General features: G+C 42.4%; 1 protein-coding gene across 1 annotated transcript in view; it reads right to left on the bottom strand.

Moving 5' to 3' along the window:
• necab1 (N-terminal EF-hand calcium binding protein 1) overlaps positions 1–15,783 on the bottom strand; it is a 388,139-nt gene extending 372,356 nt beyond the window's left edge. The window contains exons 1-2 of the mRNA XM_070876240.1: positions 15,685–15,783; positions 2,873–2,897 (exon numbers count right to left, since the gene is read on the bottom strand). Of these exons, the coding sequence (XP_070732341.1) occupies positions 2,873–2,897; positions 15,685–15,783 (124 nt within the window). The remainder of the gene's footprint in view (positions 1–2,872; positions 2,898–15,684) is intronic.
• Between the last annotated feature and the right edge of the window lie 8,243 nt (positions 15,784–24,026).

Here is a 24,026-nt window from a genome sequence, read left to right as displayed (position 1 = left end):
TGATTCTGTTAAGTTCCTCCCCCTACTAGCCCCTTGACTATCCATTGTTGGAATATTATTAGTGTCCTCTACCGTAAAGACTGATACAAAATATTTTTCTTCAGAGTTTCTGCCATCTCCATGTTCCCCATTACTAACACCCTGGTTTCATCCTCTAAGGGACCAACATTTACTCTCGCCACTCTTTTCCTTTTTTTATACCTATAGATGCTCTTGTTACGTCATGTTGTGTTGGGACATAATCATTGTGTGTCATGTTGTGTTGAAACACAATGTTGCTTAGAGACATGATCATGCTGTGTCATGTTATGTTAAGACACAATCATGTTGCGTCATTTTGTGTTGAGACACTTTCATATTGTATCATGTCATGTTGAGACACTATCACGTTGAATCAGGACAACAAGGTGGAACAGATATTAGACACCTAAACATGCAGATTAAATCAGAGGATGTTCTTCCATTATTTAACCTGACAGATGCTGAAAATGAAAGGCAGTACACAATGATAGGAAATTTCAATTAAGGTTTCACCATCAAGAAAAATGCGATTTATGAAATAGGTAAACTAAAGTAACAAGCATCATTGCTTACAGCAGATGATCAACTGCAAACACTGCAAGCTGTCACATCCTTCAGTGCACATTCAAGCAAATCACAAATGACTGTGATCATGTTACACTATCCATCCTCATCCTTCTTGACCTGTCTGCAGCCTTTGGCACGGTTGACCACAGCATCCTCCTCCATTGCCTCTCCTCCATTATCCTGCTGATTGGGACTGCCCTCGCCTGGCTCCATTCTTATTTATCCACTCATAGCCAGAGAATCTTCTGCAATAGCTTCTCTTCTCACTCCAACACCGTTACATTTAGAGTCCCTCAAGGATCTATCCTTAACCCCCTCCTACTTCTCATCTACATGCTTCACCTTGGCAACATCATCCAAAAATATGTTGTCAGGTTCCACATGTACACTGATGACACCAAACTCTACCTCACCACCACCTCTCTCAACTCCACCCATGCCTGTGTTGCCAGGCTGCTTGTCAACATCCAGTATTAGATGAGCAGGGACTTCCTCCAATTAAACATTGAGAAGACTAAAGCCATTGTCTTTGGTCCCTGACATAAAGGCCTAGCAATTTCGGGGTTTAGCACCGGCCGTTAAGGCCCTTTTTGATATTTTCAGCAGGTCGGCAGTGCTGTCATAGACTGCGCTTGCTGCAGAAATGGAAATAAGGCAGATTGTGACGGTAATGAGTGTGCAACATTCACTTGATGCACAATGTGCCATTTTTGATGTTGCCATTGCACTTACTATCCACTCTTCATCATGATCAGCTGACCAAGCGTTCAGCAGCAGGAACGAGCCTCCAGTAGTGCTATTAAAAGGAATCATCATCAACAACTTGCAACTGATACGGTTTCTCAGTTTGACTTGTGCAACTTACTACAACACCTGCAGCTTTCTAAATTTGTTTACGGTTGCTGAGGTCATGGGGAGTGTTGTTACAGGTGGAGAATGCCTTCATTCTCATTTAAAGGCTTCTGCTTACATCACTTATTCACAGTCATGGGGTCTCTACTTGCATTCCCCCTCGTGCTCGAGTATCTTCAGGAGATGGAGCGAAGCCAGCGAAGAAGAGGAGATGTTGTACACAAAGGGAGGAGGAGAAGATACTCACAGAACAGCTCAAGAATTTTGGAGAGAAGGAGAGAATGGTGATGGAGTTATCGTTTGCAAAGACAGAGGGGTAAAGGGTGGGTTTTGTATGGAAAGGGTATGATGACAGTCATCTTGAATAGGATGAGGCCAGTAGCTGTAGAGAGGGATCCAATTATATTATCAGCTAGCATAGGGGCCAGAAGGGAAGTTGGATGGTCAGCAGATTAGTGGAAAACGGGTCAAGGGAACAGGAGATGAGTTTCATGGACAAGAAGAGCTCAGAGAGGGCATGAAGAGAAATGGGAAAGAAACTAGATAGAGACACAAGTTCGGGGCTAGGGCAGAGGGAAGTTTTAACTTAGTAGGCAAGGGGAACAGTAGAGGTAGCTGAATGGATGGTCTTAATGAAAAAGTCCATGAGTTCCTCACACTTGGTGGATTGTGGGGAGAGAGACCAACGTATGGCTTGTTGTAAAGAGCCACACCAACATCGTGACAATTTGGAAAGTATAGCCAAACGGAGAGGCTTCAGTAATGGGCAAGGTTTCACCATTCATAAGCCAAGCTAGGATGTCAATGCAGTCATATATAATAAGGTCGTGAATGGCAAGGGCCTTGTTCATGAGTGAATTGATATTCTGGAGGGTAATGCAGAGAGGGACAATGATTGTGGATCCGCTGTTTCCAACCTTCAAATAACGATGAAGTCTCATGCTCTCTCAACTCCTCCCAACACTCACTTCTTCATGGGATGCACTTACCTAAACTTTTCCCTTATCTCGAGAGAGAAATGTGATGAAGGTTTCCTCTACCCGTCCCCCAACCCACCCTCCCTCCCCTACACCCTCCCTCCGATGCCCCCTCCTCTCCCATCACCCTCTTCCCAAACCCCCGATGCCCCGACGCCCCCCCCAAGTCATTAAAATTAGTGCTACAAAGGAATGCAAAACAACACAGCACAGATGTTGAGAAGAATTTTATGTGAATAGGTTGAACGTTGCACAAATTAAACCAAAATCAAAATAAAGCAAATTCTCATCTCTAATCATAACCTCAATCTGCCAGCAGGATGTTATAAAACATATTGCATTTTATGGAAGGATGTAACATTGAACAGATAGAAAAGTCTGCAGCAAAGCTTTACATTTTTTAGCAAATAATGGAGGAACTGTTAAAATCTGATCCAAAATTTTGAAACTCTTACCATTTTTATCTGCTCTCCGTAAAATCTGGAATAAATCACACACAAAAAAACATCATCAGTGTCATGCCCAGAGTAATCAGCCTTGGTGAAGCAACTCAATATGAAAAAGTTGCCAGCCTACCTTTTAGCAATATTAATGAAATGAGACTCATAAAGTTATTCATAGTTCTTGCAAGTGATTCACCTGCATCTGACAATTTCTCTAATATCGATGATATTTGAACATTTTAGCTTATTACAGGTTAAACAAAAAATAAATAAGAATGTAAGAACATAACAAATAGGAGCAGGAGGAGGCCATTTGGCTCCTCGAGCCTGCTCCACCATTCAATAAGATTATGGCTGATCTGATCATGGACTCAGCTCCACGTCCCTGCCCGCTCCCCATAACCCTTTACTCCCTTTTCGCTCAAACATCTGTCTATCTCCGTCTTCAATATATTCAATGACCCTGCCTCCACAGCTCCCTGGGGCAGAGAATTCCACAGATTTACAACCCTCTGTGAGAAGAAATTCCTCTTCATTTCAGTTTTAAATGGGCGACCCCTTATTCTGAGACTATGCCACCTAGTTCTATATTCCCCCATGAGTGGAAACATCCGCTCTGCATCGACCTTGTCGAGCTCCCTCATTATCTTATATGTCTCAATAAGATCAACTCTCATTCTTCTGAACTCCAATAAGGAAAGGTAACTTCGATGATATGAAACACGAAGTGAGACATGGTGCTTGTCTATTTGTGATCAAAAAAAGCTTGTTTTGTATTGTATTGCTCAAAGTAAGAGGGTATTTTTTTTTTACAAAATTTTAAATGATTGTTGACATTGTACACTAAAAAAAAGTGCATGTTTTTTTTAAGGCCCATGTGATGTGCGTTAAGTGCATCGTTTCGCGGTATTGTTTTTAAAAGTTTCAAAAATTGCACACTATTTATTTTGTAAATGTGCCAAAGTTGAATGTTTGGCTGGAATAGACTGGCAAATGATACTTAAAAGGTTGTCAGTGGATAGGCAATGGCAAACATTTAAAGATCACATGGGTGAACTTCAACAATTGTACATCCCTGTCTTGAGTAAAAATAAAACGGGGAAGGTGCCTCAATCGTGGCTAACAAGGACAATTAAGGATAGTGTTAAATCCAAGGAAGAGGCATATAAATTGGCCAGAAAAAGCAGCAAACCTGAGGACTGGGAGAAATTTAGAATTCAGTAGAGGAGGACAAAGGGTTTAATTAGGAGGGGGAAAATAGAGTATGAGAGGAAGCTTACTGGGAACATAAAAACTGACTGCAAAAGCTTCTATAGATATGTGAAGAGAAAAAGATTCGTGAAGACAAATGTAGGTCCCTTGCAGTCAGATTCAGGTGAATTTATAATGGGGAACAAAGAAATGGCAAACCAGTTGAATAAATACTTTGGTTCTGTCTTCACGAAGGAAGACACAAATAACCTTCCGGAAGTACTAGGGGACCGAGGGTCTAGTGAGAAGGAGGAACTGAAGATTATCCTATTAGGTGGGAAATTGTGTTAGGGAAATTGATGGGATTGAAGGCCGATAAATCCCCAGGGCCTGATAGTCTGCATCCCAGAGTACTTAAAGAAGTGGCCCTAGAAATAGTGGATGCATTGGTGATCATTTTCTAACAGTCTATCGAATCTGGATCAGTTCCTATGGACTGGAGGATAGCTAATGTAACACCACTTTTTAAAAAAGGAGAGAGAGAAAACGGATAATTATAGACCGGTTAGCCTGGCATCAGTAGTGGGGAAAATGTGGGAATCAATTATTAAAGATGAAATAACAGCGCATTTGAAAAACAGTGACAGGATCGGTCCAAGTCAACATGGATTTATGAAGGGGAAATCATGCTTGACAAATCTTCTGGAATTTTTTGAGCTTGTAATGAGTAGAGTGGACAAGGGAGATCCTGTGGATGTGGTGTATTTGGACTTTCAAAAGGCTTTTGACAAGCTCCCACACAAGAGATTAGTGTGCAAAATTAAAGCACATGGTATTGGGGGTAATATACTGACGTGGATAAAGAACTGGTTGGCAGACAGGAAGCAGAGAGTCGGGATCAATGGGTCCTTTTCAGAATGGCAGGCAGTGACTAGTGGGGTGCCGCAGGGCTCAGTGCTGGACCCCAGCTATTTACAATATACATTAATGATTTGGATGAAGGAATTGAGTGTCATATCTCCAAGTTTGCAGATGACACTAAACTGGGTGGCGAGCTGTGAGGAGGACACTAATAGGCTGCAGGGTGACTTGGACAGGTTAGGTGAGTGGGCAAATGCATGGCAGGTGCAGTATAATGTGGATAAATGTGAGGTTATCCATTTTGGGGGCAAAAAACAGAATGCAGAATATTATCTGAATGGTGACAGATTAGGAAAAGGGGAGGTGCAACGAGACCTGGGTGTCATGGTACATCAGTCATTGAAAGTTGGCATGCAGGTACAGCATGCGGTGAAGAAGGCAAATGGTATATTGGCCTTCATTGCTAGGGGTTTTGAGTATAGGAGCAAGGAGGTCTTACTGCAGTTGTACAGGGCCTTGGTGAGGCCTCACCTGGAATATTGTGTTCAGTTTTGGTCTCCTAATCTGAGGAAGGAAGTTCTTGCTATTGAGGGAGTGCAATGAAGGTTCACTAGACTAATTCCTGGGATGGTTGGACTGACATATGAGGAGAGACTGGATCGACTGGGCCTTTATTCACTGGAGTTTAGAAAGATGAGGGGATCTCATAGAAACATATAAAAATCTGACGGGACTGGACAGGTCAGATGTAGGAAGAATGTTCCCGATGTTGGGGAAGTCCAGAATCAGGGGACACAGTCTAAAGATAAGGGGTAAGCCGTTTAGAACTAAGATGAGGAGAAATCTCTTCACTCAGAGAGTTGTTAACCTGTGGAATTCCCTACTGCAGAGAGTTGTTGATGCCAGTTCGTTGGATATATTCAAGAGGGAGTTAGATATGGCCCTTACAGCTAAAGGGATCAAGGGGTATGGAGAGAAAGCAGGAAAGGGGTACTGAGGTGAATGATCAGCCATGATCTTATTGAATGGTGGTGCAGGCTCGAAGGGCTGCATGGCCTACTCCTGCACATATTTTCTATGTTTCTATGTTTCTAGGACAGGCCTAACCTGCTCAACCTTTCTTCATAATTCAACCCCTTCATCGCAGGAATCAACTGAGTGAACCTTCTCTGGACTGCTTCGAATTATATCCCTCCTTAAATAAGGAGACCAAAACTGTACACAGTACTCTAGGTGTGGCCTCTCCAATACCCTGTACAGTTGTAGCAGAACTTATCTGTTTTTATACCCCTTGCAATAAAGGACAACATTCCATTTGCCTTCCTGATTACGTGCTGTACCTGCATACTCACTTTTTGTGTTTCATGCACAAGGACCCCCGGATCACTCTCCACTGCAGCATTTTATAATTTTTCTCCATTTAAATAATAATTTGCTTTTTTATTTTTTCTGCCAAAGTGGATAATCTCACAATTTCCTACATTATACTCCACCTGCCAAATTTTTGCCCATTCACTTAACCTGCTTATATCTCTTTGCAGATTTTTTGTGTCCTCCTCACAACTTGCTTTCGCACCCATTTTTGTACCATCAGCAAACTTGGTTACATTACACTCGGTCCCTTTATTCAACTCATTGATATAGATTGTAAAGAGTTGAGTCCCCAGTACCGATCCCTGTGGCACCCCACTAGTTACTGTTTGTCAACCGGAAATTGACCCATTTATCTCGACTCTCTGTTTTCTGTGAGTTAGCCAATCCTCCATCCATGCTAATATATTACCCCCAACCCCGTGAACCTTTATCTTGTGCAGTAACCTTTTATGTGGCACCTTATCGAATGCCTTCTGGAAATCCAAATACACCACATCCACTGGTTCTCCCTTATCCACCCTTCTCGTTACATCCTCAAAGAGCTCCAGAAAATTTGTCAAACATGATTTCCCTTTCATAAAACCATGCTGACTCTGCTTCACGAAATTATGCTTTTCCAAATGTCCTGCTACTGCTTCCTTAATAATGGACTCCAGCACTTTCCCAACCACAGATGTTAGGCTAACTGGTTTATAGTTTCCTGCTTTCTTTCTGCCTCCTTTTTTAAATAGGGGCGTTACATTTGTGGTTTTCCAATCTGCTGGAACCTCCCCAGAATCCAGGGAATTTTGGTAGATAACAACCAATGCATCCACTATCTCTGCAGCCACTTGTTTTAAGTGTCTAGGCTGCAAGCCATCAGGTCCAGGGAACTTGTTCACCTTTAGTCCCATTATTTTACCAAGTACTTCTTCTTTAGTGACAGTGATTGTTTTAAGTTCCTCCCTCCCTGTAGCCCCTTGAATATCCATTATTTTGACGTTTTTGATATCTTCTACCGTGACGACCGATACAAAATATTTGTTCAAAGTCTCTGCCATTTTCCTGTTCCCCAATGAGCTGGACAGGGGTTCAATTAAATTAGGAAATTTGACACTTGAATTATTTGGATTCATTCTGTACTCCATTTTAAAAGTGTAACTATTTGTACCTCATCTCTTTTGACAGGCATGTGTCTGTCAAGCACCCCTCCCCCATGCCCATACTGCACTTCTTTTGACAGACATGCCACGTCTGTCAAGACCCACCCCCTGTCAAGTTCTGCCCCCCACCCCCCGGCCGAGAGGGCCGGCATGCGGCCGAGAGGGGCAGCCGTGTGGCCGAGAGTGGCGGGCGGGCGGCGGGCAAAGGTTTGGGAGCGATGGCGGCGAGCAGAGAAGTGGCATGGTGCTGAAATGGAGGGAGAGGGAGAGAAAGAGACTGGTGGAGAGAGGCTGAGGGAGAAGAAGTGAGGCTGGGGGGAGAATGAGATACTGGGAGAGAATTAGAGATACTGGGAGAGAGAGAGAGAGAGACTGGGAGAGAGAGACACAGGTGTGGGGAGGGGGAGGGAGGGACATGGGTGGGGAGGAAATCAGAGGAGAGAGAGGGAACTCAGGGAAGCTGGATCACGTTCTTCCAACTCCCTCAAGGGGCATCGTTGCAGTGGGTGATATCCAGAAGTCACGACACTATCACTATTCACTTCATACCCATTAAACCTGTTAACAATCCATACACAATGCCTGCCCCAGCTTTGGTGGGGTGGGGGGTGGGGTGGGTTGTGGGTGGAGGATGCACTTGCACTGGGGTAAGGCACTTTGGCTGGGGGAGGCATGCACATAGATTGGTGTACTGAACTTCAGCTGAGGGAGGCACTCACTTGGATTAGGGTAAGGCACTTCGGGTGGGGGAGGCATGCAATTGGACTGGGGTAAGGCACTTTGGTTGGCCCTTGCTGTCTTCTGGGGAGTTCTGTCCTCTGTCACTTCAGAAAGTCAAAGTGGATCGAGTTACAATTTGCAAAGTCAGTGAGACCTTGGGATGGGCGGTTCCAGTTACACATTCCTGTGAAACTTCAGAGTGTGACTTATCCTCCAAGGGGACCAATCATAGAAAAGGGGTGGAGCATGGTGGCCATTTTTGCAGTACAAATAAGCGCATCCATTTTACAATCTTTTACCTATTTGGAATTAGTTGGTTCTCAGTAACCTTTGACAAAAAAAATAGCTAGCTGAGAAAATACATTTTAGATAACCTAAACTTATAGAAACTGCTGCTTTTCCAATCAACTGACAACACTACTGCACAGAAGTTAATCCAATTGGAATGAGATGTGAAAATACAGAAATCAGAGTGCTAACAAATCTGATATAAAATAATTAGTGAGCATTTTATAACAAAACACAGCATTGTAATGATTTTTTTTAGAAAATGGTAGCTAAATTATGTTTTATATAACACCTTTTTCAATCTCAGGACATCCAGCCAATTAAGTACTTTAGATGTGTAGTCACTGTTTTAATGTAGGGAGATGGAAGAGCCAATTTTCACATAGATAAGTCCCACAAACAACAATGAGATACATGACAGATCTATTTTAATGCTATTGATTGAGGGATAAAACATTTGGCAGGATATATGGGTCATTTTCTGGTTGGCAAACAGTGACTAGTGCTGGGACCTCAACTATTTACAATCCATATCAATGACTTGGATGAAGGGACCGAGTGTAATATAACCAAGTTTGCTGGTGATACAAAGATGGGTGAGAAAGCAAATTGTGAGGAGGACAGAAAAAATCTGCAAAGGGATATAGACAGGTTAAGTGAGTGGGCAAAAATTTGGCAGGTGGCGTATAATTTGAGGTTATTCACTTTGGCAGAAATAATAGAAAAGCAAATTATAAATATAAATGGAGAAAAATTGCAAAATGCTGCATTACAAAGAGACCTGGGGGGTCCTTGTGAATGAAACACAAAAAGTGAGTATGCAGGTACAGCAAGTAATCAGGAAGGCAAATGGAATTGTGGCCTTTTTTGCAAGGGGGATAGAAAAGCAGAGAAGTTCTGCTACAACTGTACAGGGTATTGGTGAGGCCACACCTGGAGTACTGCGTGATGTTTTGGTCTCCGTATTTAAGAATGGATATACTTGCATTGGAGGCTGTTCGGAGAAGGTTCACTAGGTTGATTCCTGAGATGAGGGGGTTGACTTATGAAGATAGGTTGAGTAGGTTGGGCCTATACACATTGGAATTCAGAAGAATGAGAGGTGATCTTATTGAAACATGTAAGATAATGAGGGGGCTTGACAAGGTGTATGCAGAGAGGATATTTCCACTCATAGGGGAAACTAAAACTGGGGGATGTAGTCTTAGAATAAGGGGCCACCCATTTAAAAGTGAGATGAGGAGAAATTTCTTCCCTCAGAGGGTTTTAAATCTATGGAAATTTCTGCCCCAGAGAGCTGTGGAGGCAGGTGCATTGAATATATTTAAGGCGGAGTTAGACAGATTTTTAAGCGATAAGTGAGTGGGCAGGGAAGTAGAGCTGAGTCCATGACCTTATTGAATCAGCCATTATCTTATTGAATGGCGGAGCAGGCTCGAGGGGCCAAATGGACTACTCCTATTCTTATTTCTTATCTTCCTATATCGTAAGAACTCCCCTGCTCTTCTTCGAATATTGCTATGAAAGGGCAAACGGGGTCTTGGTTTAATGTCTCACACAAAATTTTCTGCCTCCAAGAGTGCTGCACTCTCAGTACTGCACTGAAGCATCAGCCTAGATTATGTGATCAAGTCCCATGACCTTTTCACTCAGACATGAGAGTGCTACTATTGAGTCAAGATTGACATCTCAGCAGATATTTTAAATGCAATCCTTCAATAGTATATAGGAAATGGTCCATTATATCATTTTGTAGTTCAATAGTCGATTTCACTTTTACATATATATAATTGTTGTTTTTTTTGTCTCTGAAAGTCAGCTGAGAAAAATTGAAGTTCGCTCTCTGTTACACCAGTAGTCACGTGCAATTGTATCAGACCCATTCTGGGTAAATGAGAATTGAGTCAGTAGATATTTCGGTTGGGTTTTTAAAAGAATGAAAGCATACAATGTGGCCAAGACTAGTAGGAGGCCAGAGGATTGGGAAATTTTTAAAAGCCAGCAGAGACCGACTAAAAAAATGATTAAGAGAGGGAAGATAGATTATGAAAGTAAACTAGCATGAAATATAAAAACATATTGTAAGAGTTTCTATAGGTACATAAAAAGGAAAAGAGTGGCGAAAGTAAATGTTGGTCCCCTAGAAGATGAGACTGGGGAATTAATAATGGAGAACAGGGAAATGGCAGAGACTTTGAACAAATATTTTGTATCGGTCTTCATGGTAGAAGACACCAAAAACATCCCAATAGTGGATAATCAAGGGTCTATAGGTAGGGAGGAATTTAATACAATCACTATCACTAATAAAGTAGTACTAGGTAAAATAATGGGACTAAAGGCGGACAAGTCCCCTGGACTTGATGCCTTACATCCTAGGGTCTTAAGAGAAGTGGCTGCAGAGATAGTGGATGCATTGGTTGTAATTTACAAAAATTCCCTAGATTCTGGGGCAGTTCCAGCAGATTGGAAAACCGCAAATGTAACACACCTATTTCAAAAAGGAGGCGGACAAAAAGCAGGAAACTATAGAACAGTTAGCCTAACATCTGTGGTTGGGAAAATGCTGGAGTCCATTATTAAGGAAGCAATAGCAGGACATTTAGAAAAACATGATTCAATCAAGCAGAGTCAGCATGGTTTTATGAAAGGGAAATCATGTTTGACAAATTTGCTGGAGTTCTTTGAGGATGTAATGAGCAGGGTGGATAAGGGGGATCAGTGGATGTAGTGTATTTGGAATTCCAAGAGGCATTCGATAAGGTGCCACATAAGAGGTTACTGCACAAGATAAAAGTTCACGGGGTTGGGGTAATATATTAGCATGGATAGAGGATTGGCTAACTAACAGAAAACAGAGAGTCGGGATAAATGGGTCATTTTCCAGTTGACAAATAGTGACTAGTGGAGTTCCACAGGGATCAATGCTGGGTCCTCAACTATTTGCAATCTATATTAATGACTTGGATGAAGGGACTGACTGTAATGTAGCCAAGTTTGCTGATGATACAAAGATGGGTGGGAAAACAAATTGTGAGGAGGGCACTAAAAATCTGCAAAGGGATATAGACAGGCTAAGTGAGCGGGCAAAGATTTAGCAGGTGGCGTATAATGTGGGAAAATGTGAGGTTGTGCACTTTGGCAGTAAAAATAGAAAAGCAAATTATAATTTAAATGGAGAAAAATTGCTAAGTGCTACAGTACAGAGGGACCTGTGAGTCCTTGTGCATAAAACACAAAACGTTAGTATGCAGGTACAGCAAGTAATCAGGAAGGCAAATGGAATGTTGGCCTTTATTGCAAGGGGGATAAAGTATAAAGCAGAGAAGTCCTGCTACAACTGTACAGGGTATTGGTGAGGCCACACCTGGAGTACTGTGTACAGTTTTGGTCTCCGTATTTAAGAAAAGATATACATGCATTGGAGGCTGTTCAGAGAAGGTTCACTAGGTTGAGTCCGGAGATGAGGGGTTGACTTATGAGGATAGGTTGAGTAGGTTGGGCCTATACACATTGGAGTTCAGAAGAATGAGAGGTGATCTTATTGAAACTTAAGATAATGAGGGGGCTCAACAAGGTGAATGCAGAGAGGATATTTTCACTCATAGGGGAAACTAAAACTAGGAGTCATAGTCTTAGAATAAGGGGCCGCCCATTTAAAATTGAGATGAGGAGAAATTTCTTCTCTCAGAGGGTTATAAATCTATGGAATTCTCTGCCCCAGAGAGCTGTGGAGGCTGGGTTCTTGAATATATTTAAGGCGGAGATAGACAGATTTTTGAGTGATAAGGCAGTAAAGGATTATGGAGAGCGGGCAGGGAAGTGGAGCTGAGTCCATGATCAGATCAGCCATAATCTTATTGAATGGTGGAGCAGGCTCGTGGGACCAAATGGCCTACTCAATCTCCTATCTCTTATGTTCTTAGGATCTTGTGGTCTTATGTAGAACTATGGCCCAATGAAGAAGAGAGTTGTCTGCTACAACATTGCTACCACACATTAAATCATTATTTGGTTTACACCATTTTAAAGTCCCACTGCCATCTAATACTACATATAAAACAAGATAGTGAACTTAGTGGGGTAACAATGCTCCAACAATTTCAGTAACTGAAAGCATTATTGTATTAGAAAATATCCAGAGATCCTTGAATAACCAGAAACAGTACATTCCAAAACTCCACTCAAAATGTCATATTTTGATTGCCAGAGTATGGTTGTAAAGGGGGCTTTATTTAGCACTATAAACTTCAATATTGTTTTTGTTTTTCTGATAACAGTTTTCAATTCAGCTTTCGTGCATTGTAATAACAACAGCTACAATGATGTGATTATATATCGGGTTATTGACTGCTTCATTAAACACTGATTTACTGCATTACTATACATAATAGAATCAGCAGAAATATAATTTCACAATAAATTATTTCAGAGTTTTTGCTTTCATTCCTCTAGCTGGAAGTTTATTCCACATATTGATCTCTCTTTGTGTAAAGAATAATTTACTGTTATCAATCCTAATGTTACCTATTACTAATTTGAACCTGTGCCCCCTTGTTCTACTCCTGCAGCTTAAGTTAACGTAATATTTCATTTTTCCATCTTGTATACCTCTAAACGATCACCTCTCAGACATTTCCTTTCTAGGCTGAAAAGCTCAAGAGGGGAAAATTAGCCAAAGTGCTTTGATGGCATGTTTCTTCATGTGGGCTTGGTGCCCATGCTAATTTAGTCTCCGTGCCTGCTTATCAGCGCTCTCTATTGGGTAGCTTGCCTAAAAGGGGACAGAAAATTGGAAGTCCGAATCATCAAAATTGCCCCCTTCCTTAAAGACCCAATGGGGCGGTAAGGCATTTCTGACCGGGGAAGGCAAATGGACCGACCCATTAGAAATTGCCCCTGGGCCGGGAGCGGTGGAAACGGGTTTCCGCCCTGTCGGGCATGCGCTGACCCCTTACCGCCCAGCTGTGACCCCTGTCCACCCAGTGAAGTAAACTTGCCCCGTGGGTGCAGGGCAGCTGCTGGTCAGTGCCCCTGATAGCTTTTCCTGGTGGAAAGCTGCCGGTGGCTGGGTGGCACGTCTGGCCTTAAAGGGGAGGGTAACCGCCTCAGCCACCATTTTATTTTAATTGTCAGCTATCTCTGAAGTCGGCCCGACAATGGCGGTCACGGATAAGGTCGGGCCGCCAACCCTCCCTAGTGGCCCAGTGGGCACCACTAAAGTGGCTGTAGAGCTCGCAGTGGCCCTCCCCTTTAACTGAAGGGAAGGGTCATTGCTACGTGTCAGCGCAACGCGGCACATCCGCGTCGCACTGACGTGCTCAACGCGCCATTGATGACACCGCCAGCGTTCCGCCCCATTCCCAACCCACTTCCACCCCTCGGCCACCCCAAACACCACCCGGACAAATCAAAAAATTTAAAGAGACTAATTTTCCACTATTCCCCACCCCAATCCATGGGGTGAAGAATAATCATTTATTTCAAAATGTGCATCCCATTTGGGGCAGAGGGTAATTTCGGCCCCAGCACTTCTTAAAAGGGATGTGCAATGTGACTGCAATCAGTTCCATTCTGAACACCACTGACATGGCAGGCAAAAGCGCTCCCTGCTTTTCAAATGCTTTAGAAGTGCTAGTGGAGCAGGTCAGCAGGAGGAGGGACTTCACTTTTCCGGTAAAAAGGTAAGCAGTAAGAAGGTATTCCAGCTATCTTTGCGATAAGTGCGAGCAGAGGTGGCAGAGCAGGTCAGCATCAGAAGCATTGCTCCAAGGACCTGACTGCAATGTACACAAATTTCAAAGACCTAACAGGGGCTACTATATTAAGCATATTTCCTTCGAGTTAAGGCAATGAGTTCCTGAATGAGATTAAGAGCCTGCAAATCAGGAGCTTTCATGCATAAATTTAGCAAACAGGCCCTTATTCAGATACAGGAATCTCATTTTAATATTTGAACCAATGCTGTGCTCCTGATGGTCGCCAAGAAAAGAAATCTCAGGACCAATTTTGCAGTGGCCCTGGTGCATGCGCAGATTTGTCATTGTCCTGCCCATTTCACACCAGAAACTGTGGTTCGACGATGTGGAATTTAGACCCCCAAGTGTCTTATGTCTTTCCTCATAACTCAGAATCAGTCTGCTCCTCTCTACACTTCCTCCAGTGTCTGGATGTCTCTCTTGTGTCTTGGCTACCAGATAAAATGGTGCAATCAACAGTAACCTATTGACCAGTAACATGCCTCTAAAACAAACTTTGCTAAATATCTTACTGGCTCAGTATATGTCATTATAAATCTTTGCATCTGTCTTGTTATATTTGCCACTTTTACTTTTACCTTCAATAAGGAATGGGAGCCTGTCCTCTCTATTCGGAACTTGATTATATTTTAAAACTGAAACACACCATTTTTTTCTATTTATAATTCCAAATATAAAATGTTAGCATGAATAAACTTCTAATTCTATTCAATGTACGTTGTTCCATTTGCTTATCTTTGGTGCTGTCGATAAACCATTTGAGTAGGACGAGGACCACAGGTTCCATCCAGTCCAACTGGATCGTGGGGTCCCAATCCAGAGCGCTCTGCTCACCGGCAGCCCCAAAGTCTCCTCCTCTCTCTCATCCTATGGGTTAGTCGATTTTCATTTGAAATCGAATTTTTTCAACTTTAATTCTTTAAAAAGTGTCACTGTAGCTTTAACGCCGCTGCTTTCTATTATACGTTCAAACAGTTAACTGAAAAAATATATGTAAAGATCCAAGTACAACAAACATTTTATCCAAAGACCCTTCCATTTATTCACCATTCTCAGCAATAGAACACAGCACCATATATTCCAAGTACTTCTTCATCACTTCGCTGGCTCCCAGGATTTCTCTTCAGGAGCATTATGGTACCTAAAATACTTGAAAGTCTATTTCTCCTCTTAAAATACAAATCCCGTTCCTCATTTCGCTTCCCCGCACACAGTCATCATCATCTTCATAAGCGGTCCCTCAAACGAGGATGACTTGTTTCCACGTGGGTTCACAGATGTTTCAATGAAGGACCCGATATTACAGCCCGCACGCATAGGAGCTGATTACATATATATTACAGCACTGTGTACATTACACATTCCATTTCCCAAAGAGGAAATAAAGTACGGTCAGCTTATGCTGCAGTTGCTGCCATTATAACTCAGGCTAGTTGGGAATAACCATGCTAGGTTGATTATATTTTACAGAATTTTAGTTTGTACTCACATCAAGGAAAATTGACATGCCTTTCTTCAGCTGAAGCGGAGATTTGTCATCACAATCTGATGCTTCTGTTGAAAAAGGAAGTATTTCCGGACAAGCCATGATTTAATAGATTTATTATTTTTTTTAAACTAACAAACTTGATGGCTTTGTTCGTCTGAATTGAGGCTTAATGAAATATTAAGAAAAGCAGCACAACTCTCTGTGCATATATCTTCCTAAAGACTGCCTCTGCGATTTGTTGCTGCTGTGGTTTTGTTTTGCTCCGGAGAGAATGCTGCTGCTGCTCGCTGTTCACTGAAGGGAGCTGGACTGTGCTGTCACTCGCACGCACTCATTCACAAGTCGGAGCCTCCCAGCTCCGACCCGCAGAGAGACCTCATACGCATTATCTTGGGCATAACCCAGCAAAGATACTGCTGGCTCCACAAAAACTCCGCTCAAAACCACTATTACCACAGCATGCTGCACGCAGCTCTCTCCTGTTTTGTCTTTCTCCCCTTCTCTTCTCCCCTTCTCTGCTTACCCTTTTTCCTCGTCGTATCCTCACAGTTCCCTTTCACCCCCTCTAGTTTGATCTCCTTTTCTGGTTTGGGTCTCTTTTTCCGATTTGCTCTTTTCTGGTACTCACTCCTGTTCTTATTTACTTGTTCTCCTTTGCTGGTTTTCTCTCGCGTTTAGCGTAATTTTGACTTTGGGCGATGGTGTAATAAAACAGGCGATATCAATGCAGTCGCCCCATATACATCTGTCCCAATTTTCATTTCTGAAGCCGCAGCTGAATCGATATTGCCTATTTGACACTATCACCCTGTCAAAATTACCCCCTTTCCCTTTTTCTGTTGTTTTCTCCTTTTCTGGTTTTCTCTTTATTTCTTTCTCATTCGCCATCCTTTTCTGATTTGTGCTCTCTCTCGCTCTGTCTCTCTCCCCTCTTGTAATTAAACGTTTTGTAAAATTAATCTGCTGTATTGCATTTGATACTATCATCTCTTATTTCTAATTAACATATTCTGGCGGTTTATATTCTATGCCACAGACTGATAGAATATCTATTTTAGTCTAAGATATCATAAGAGGGCTCTGGTCATATCCAGTGAGTTGAACGCAGTAACAATAGTTTCTCTCCAACTCCTGGACAATGCTGCAACTCCACAAATTGTGTCGAAAAAGGCCACATTTTGGTTTGTGGGGAGCAAGTGGACAATTGTGAGGAGGTCCTTGATGTTGAGCATGAAATAAATATCTGAGCAAAGCCCAAAAGCATAACAGTTGCATTTGTGACTTTTTTTTGAAGATTTGTTCCAATATCGCTAAATCTGTGCAAGTGAAATCATGTTAATTTGGCACAATGGTAACTGGGTCATACTATGAAATCACATTCATGAGAAGTGGTTCCCTGATGTAACTAGAGGATTAGATAAGAATGGCTACAATAACTGCACATATAACAATGCAAGCTAAAGAACATCACCCTGTACAGATCTAACAAATGAAAACAGTCCAACTCCTTCTATGGGATATTTGCTGATTCACAATTCCTAATTCCTCATTTAAAAGTAACATTTTTCAGTCATTAAAATCAGTTTTATTTAGATTCTTATTTCACTGAGAGTTGAGCAGCACTCACCAGATCCCAGTGACGGGATCAAATGGTTAAAGTGGAGATAGTTTGGGTACAGACCAGAAACATTCCCATGAGGGAGAAAGAAAGGGCATCCAAAGCTAGAGTTCCTTGGATGACTGAAGATCCTGGAGTTTCCACTCAGTTGTGCTGTTTTTTGCAGCACAGTTCACCCAAAATCGGCAAAACCAGTGCAAAAGGTCACAGAAGTTCAAGCGGAAATTACATCCAGAACAAATCGATTTTCCGCAATCCTTTGTGCTCGTTTTTTAAAACATCATGCTAGAGGCTGGTTCAGCCCACAAAACTGGCCTAGATCATAAAAATTGCCATTGGTAGTTTCTGCTAATTTCACTCATTTGTGGGCCATCGATAAGGCTCTTTAAATTAAGCTGGTACTTTGGGCGAAAGGACACTAATAGGCACGTTTTAAAAGCTTTTGAATATAATTTCTTTTGAATTTACTAAGAAACTGATGACTGTATACCAATGCAACTAGCAAATAATTCTGTATAGCATTTCAAAGTCACAAGTGATGGATTAGACATTCTGATTAAAAATTCTAATTTTTCATGATAAATTTATTTACGGTTGTATTAATCAGACTGCACCAAGTTACCACTCTTAAATATATTAAGGAATCTTTTTTAAAGCAAAACATTTTATTTTAACAATTACATTCCAAAATGCTGGCCGATTGCGCTGGTCCATAACAGATATTGCATTCGGCGATATGCAAATAAGGGTGAGAAAGTTGGATCTCAAACCAGTATCCTGAGCCTAAATAAAGGAGACTACAAAGATATGAAGGCAGATTTGGTTAAAGTGGACTGGGAAAATAGATTAAAGTATAGGACGGTTGATGAGCAGTGGCAGACATTTAAGGAGATATTTCATAACTCACAACAAAAATATATCCCAATGAGAAGGAAAAACTGTAAGAGAAGGGATAACCATCCGTGGCTAACTAAGGAAATAAGAGATGGCATCAAAATAAAAACAAGGGCATACAATGTGGCCCAAGACTAGTGGGAGGCCAGAGGATTGGGAAACTTAAAATCCAGCAAAGAACAACTAAAAATGAGAGGGAAGATAGATTATGAAAGTAAACTAGCATGAAATATAAAAATAGATAGTAAGAGTTTCTACAGATACATAAAAAGGAAAAGAGTGGCGAAAGTAAATGTTGGTCCCTTAGAAGATGAGACTGGGGAATTAATAATGGAGAACAGGGAAATGGAGAACAGGGAAATGGCAGAGACGTTGAACAATTATATTGCATTCCAGTGAAAAATAAGGGCGGTAAGAGAAGGGATAACCAGCCGTGGATAACCAAGGAAATAAAGGAGAGTATCAAATTAAAAACCAATGCGTATAAGGTGGCCAAGGTTAGTGGGAAACTAGCAGATTGGGAAAATTTTAAACGACAGCAAAGCAATAAAGAAAGGAAAGATAGATTACGAAAGTAAACTTGCGCAAAACATAAAAACAGATAGTAAAAGCTTTTACCGATATATAAAACGGAAAAGAGTGACTAAAGTAAATGTTGGTCCCTTAGAAGATGAGAAGTGGGATTTAATAATGGGAAATATGGAAATGGCTGAGACCTTAAACAATTATTTTGCTTCGGTCTTCACAGTGGAAGACACAAAAACCTGCCAAAAATTGTTGGTCACGGGAATGTGGGAAGGGAGGACCTTGAGATAATCACTATCACTAGGGGGTAGTGCTGGACAGGCTAATGGGACTCAAGGTAGACAAGTCCCCTGGTCCTGATGAAATGCATCCTAGGGTATTAAAAGAGATGACGGAAGTTATAGCAGATGCATTCATTATAATCTACCAAAATTCTCTGGACTCTGGGGAGGTACCAGCGGATTGGAAAGCAGCTAATGTAACGCCTCTGTTTAAAAAAGGGGGCAGACAAAAGGCAGGTAACTATAGGCCGGTTAGTTTAACATCTGTAGTGGGGAAAATGCTTGAAGCTATCATTAAGGAAGAAATAGCGGGACATCTAGATAGGAATAGTGCAATCAAGCAGACGCAACATGGATTCATGAAGGGGAAATCATGTTTAACTAATTTACTGGAATTTTTTGAGGATATAACGAGCATGGTGGATAGAGGTGTACCGATGGATGTGGCGTATTTAGATTTCCAAAAGGCATTCGATAAGGTGCCACACAAAAGGTGACTGCAGAAGATAAAGGTACGCGGGGTCAGCGGAAATGTATTAGCATGGATCGAGAATTGGCTGGCTAACAGAAAGTAGAGAGTCGGGATAAATGGGTCCTTTTCGGGTTGGAAATCGGTGGTTAGCGGTGTGCCACAGGGATCGGTGCTGGGACCACAACTGTTTACAATATACATAGATGACCTGGAAGAGGGGACAGAGTGTAGTGTAACAAAATTTGCAGATGACACAAAGATTAGTGGGAAAGCGGGTTGTGTAGAGGACACAGAGAGGCAGCAAAGAGATTTAGATAGATTAAGCGAATGGACTAAGGTTTGACAGATGGAATACAATGTCAGAAAATGTGAGGTCATCCACCTTGGGAAAAAAAACAGTAAAAGGGAATATTATTTGAATGGGGAGAAATTACAACATGCTGTGGTGCAGAGGGACCTGGGGGTCCTTGTGCATGAATCCCAAAAAGTTAGTTTGCAGGTGCAGCAGGTAATCAGGAAGGCGAATGGAATGTTGGCCTTCATTGCGAGAGGGATGGAGTACAAAAGCAGGGAGGTCCTTCTGCAACTGTATAGGGTATTGGTGAGGTCGCACCTGGAGTACTGCGTGCAGTTTTAGTCACCTTTCTTAAGGAAGGAGATACTAGCTTTGGAGGGGGTACAGAGATGATTCACTAGGCTGATTCCGGAGATGAGGGGGTTACCTTATGATGATAGATTGAGCAGATTGGGTCTTTACTCGTTGGAGTTCAGAAGGATGAGGGGTGACCAATAAGGGAATTTATAACCAATAAGGGAATTAAGGGTTACGGGGAGCGGGCGGGTAAGTGGAGCTGAGTCCACGGCCAGATCAGCCATGATCTTGTTGAATGGCGAAGCAGGCTCGAGGGGCTAGATGCCGTACTCCTGTTCCTAATTCTTATGTTCTTATGTTCTTATGATCTTATAGAAACATTTAAAATAATGAAAGGGATAGACAAGATAGAGGCAGAGACGTTGTTTCCACTGGTCGGGGAGACTAGAACTAGGGGTCACAGTCTCAAAATACGGGGGAGCCAATTTAAAACCGAGTTGAGAAGGAATTTCTTCTCCCAGAGGATTGTGAATCTGTGGAATTCTCTGCCCAAGGAAGCAGTTGAGGCTAGCTCATTGAATGTATTCAAATCACAGATAGATAGATTTTTAACCAATAAGGGAATTAAGGGTTACGGGGAGCGGGCGGGTAAGTGGCGCTGTGTCCACGGCCAGATCAGCCATGATCTTGTTGAATGGCAGAGCAGGCTCGAGGGGCTAGATGGCCTACTCCTGTTCCTAATTCTTATGTTCTTATGTTCTTATGCATCGGTCTTCACAGTAGAAGACACTAAAAACATCCTAACAGTGGATAATCAAAGGGCTGTAGGGAGGGAGAAACTTAATACAATCACTATCACTAAAGAAGTAGTACTTGGTAAAATAATGAGACTAAAGGCAGAAAAGTCCCCTGGACCTGATGGCTTAGATCCTCGGGTCTTAAAATAAGTGGCTGCTGAGATAGTGGATGCATTGGTTGTAATCTACCAAAATTCCCTGGATTCTGGGGTGGTCCCAGCAGATTGGAAAACCGCAAATGTAATGCCCCTAATTAAAAAAGGAGACAGACAAAAAGCAGGAAACTATAGACCAGTTAGCCTAATATCTGTCGTTGGGAAAATGCTGGAGTCCATTATTAAGGAAAACAGTAGCAGAGCATTTGGAAAAACTGTTATGTATGCAATGAAGGTACAAACTGAGTACTGTTTAACTAAACAAGGTACAACCTTGTTTTGCTTTATTACGGCCAAAAGTGCCTGACTCACAAAATGGCTGGCCTTTTATACCAAAGTAGCACATTTTGCGTGCTGCTCAGTGGCCTCCAATAATGACATCATCTGGTGGCTACAAACAGCATGTCCATACATGACAATACCCTCCTCTAAGATCTTATCACAGTCTTTCTCAGGTTGAGACCAATCCGGTGCTTTACGCTCCCAGGTTGACCGTCTCAGTTCGATTCCAGCCTTGGGTGAATGTGCGGAGTCTGTTATGGCTGGTGGCTGGATGGCTGACTTGTTGGGAGTGGCAGTGGCCATGTCAGGAATTGCAAGTCCATTTTTATTGAACAAGTCCGTGATGGAAATTCCGGGTTCACTGATGACCCTTGAGTCCACTGAAGGCTGCTGGTAGGTTGGTTGGTCATCGACGGTTTCTTCGTCCGACTGCTCTGGCTCGTCTGTGTGCCTCAGCTTTGTTTGATCCATGTGTTTCCTGCAAGTTTGCCCATTCTTGAGCTTAATAACAAACATTCTGTTGTCCTCCTTGGCCATGACTGTACCATCGATCCATTTGGGACCCTGACCATAATTCAACACATATACAGGATCATTAACAGAAATCTTGCGTGACACAGTTGCATGATCGTGGTACCCTTGTTGACTCAATTTTCTGTATTCAACATAATTACTTAAATCCAGGTGTACAAGAGATAACTTGGTCTTAAGACCTCTTTTCATCATGAGTTCAGCAGGTGAGACGCCTGTGAGTGTGTGGGGTCTTGTCCTGTAACTCAGCAGTATGCAAGACAGGTGGGTCTGCAGTGACCCTTGGGTTTCTCTCCTCATGCTTTTCTTGAAATTTGTACTGCTTGTTCTGCTTGTCCATTGGACACAGGCTTGAACGGTGCTGACCTTACATGTTTTATGCCGTTAAGTTTTACAAACTCCTGAAACTCCTGACTGGTGAATCACGACACATTGTCGCTCACCACTATGTCAGGCAGACCATGTGTCGTGAACATGACATTGAGATTCTCTATGGTTGCCGTGGACATAGTGGATGACATGATTATGCATTCTATCCACTTCAAATAAGTATCCACCACCACTAAAAACATCTTGCCCAGGAGGGGATCTGCAAAATCTACATGGATCCTGGACCAAGGTTTGGATGGCCATGACCACAGACTCAGCTGCGATTCCGCTGGTGCTTTGCTGAGCTGCATGCAGGTGTTGCACTGATACACGCATGCTTCCAGGCCAGAATCAATTCCTGGCCACCATATGTTCAGTGGCCTCCAACAATGGCACCATCTGGTGGCTACAAACAGCATGTACATACATGACAAAAACATAATTCAATTAATCAGAATCAGCACTTATTTTATGAAAGAGAATTCATGTTTGACAAATTTGCTGGAGTTCTTTGAGGACGTAACGAGCAAGGTGGATATAGAAACATAGAAACATAGAAAATAGGTGCAGGAGTAGGCCATTTGGCCCTTCTAGCCTGCACCGCCATTCAATGAGTTCATGGCTGAACATTCAACTTCAGTACCCCATTCCTGCTTTCTCGCCATACCCCTTGATCCCCCTAGTAGTAAGGACCTCATCTAACTCCTTTTTGAATATATTTAATGAATTGGCCTCAACAACTTTCTGTGGTAGAGAATTCCACAGGTTCACCACTCTCTGGGTGAAGAAGTTCCTCCGCATCTCAGTCCTAAATGGCTTACCCCTTATCCTTAGACTGTGACCTCTGGTTCTGGACTTCCCCAACATTGGGAACATTCTTCCTGCATCTAACCTGTCTAACCCCGTCAGAATTTTAAATGTTTCTATGAGGTCCCCTCTCATTCTTCTGAACTCCAGTGAATACAAGCCCAGTTGATCCAGTCTTTCTTGATAGGTCAGTCCCGCCATCCCGGGAATCAGTCTGGTGAACCTTCGCTGCACTCCCTCAATAGCAAGAATGTCCTTAGGAGACCAAAACTGTACACAATACTCCAGGTGTGGCCTCACCAATGCCCTGTACAACTGTAGCAACACCTCCCTGCCTCTGTACTCAAATCCCCTTGCTATGAAGGCCAACATGCCATTTGTTTTCTTAACCGCCTGCTGCACCTGCATGCCAACCTTCAATGACTGATGTATCATGACACCCAGGTCTCTTTGCACCTCCCCTTTTCCTAATCTGTCACCATTCAGATAATAGTCTGTCTCTCTGTTTTTACCACCAAAGTGGATAACCTCACATTTATCCACATTATACTTCATCTGCCATGCATTTGCCCACTCACCTAACCTATCCAAGTCGCTCTGCAGCCTCACAGCATCCTCCTCGCAGCTCACACTGCCACCCAACTTAGTGTCATCCGCAAATTTGGAGATACTACATTTAATCCCCTCATCTAAATCATTAATGTACACTGTAAACAGCTGGGGCCCCAGCACAGAACCTTGCGGTACCCCACTAGTCACTGCCTGCCATTCTGAAAAGTACCCATTTACTCCTACTCTTTGCTTCCTGTCTGACAACCAGTTCTCAATCCATGTCAGTACACTACCCCCAATCCCATGTGCTCTAACTTTGCACATCAATCTCTTGTGTGGGACCTTGTCGAACGCCTTCTGAAAGTCCAAATATACCACATCAACTGGTTCTCCCTTATCCACTCTACTGGAAACATCCTCAAAAAATAAGGAGGAACTAGTAGATATGGTGTATTTAGATTTCCAGA

This window comes from Pristiophorus japonicus, chromosome 1 (genome assembly GCF_044704955.1).
Source record: "Pristiophorus japonicus isolate sPriJap1 chromosome 1, sPriJap1.hap1, whole genome shotgun sequence".
In the NCBI taxonomy this organism is placed as follows: domain Eukaryota; kingdom Metazoa; phylum Chordata; class Chondrichthyes; family Pristiophoridae; genus Pristiophorus; species Pristiophorus japonicus.
This window is presented reverse-complemented; position numbering and strand designations above follow the sequence as displayed.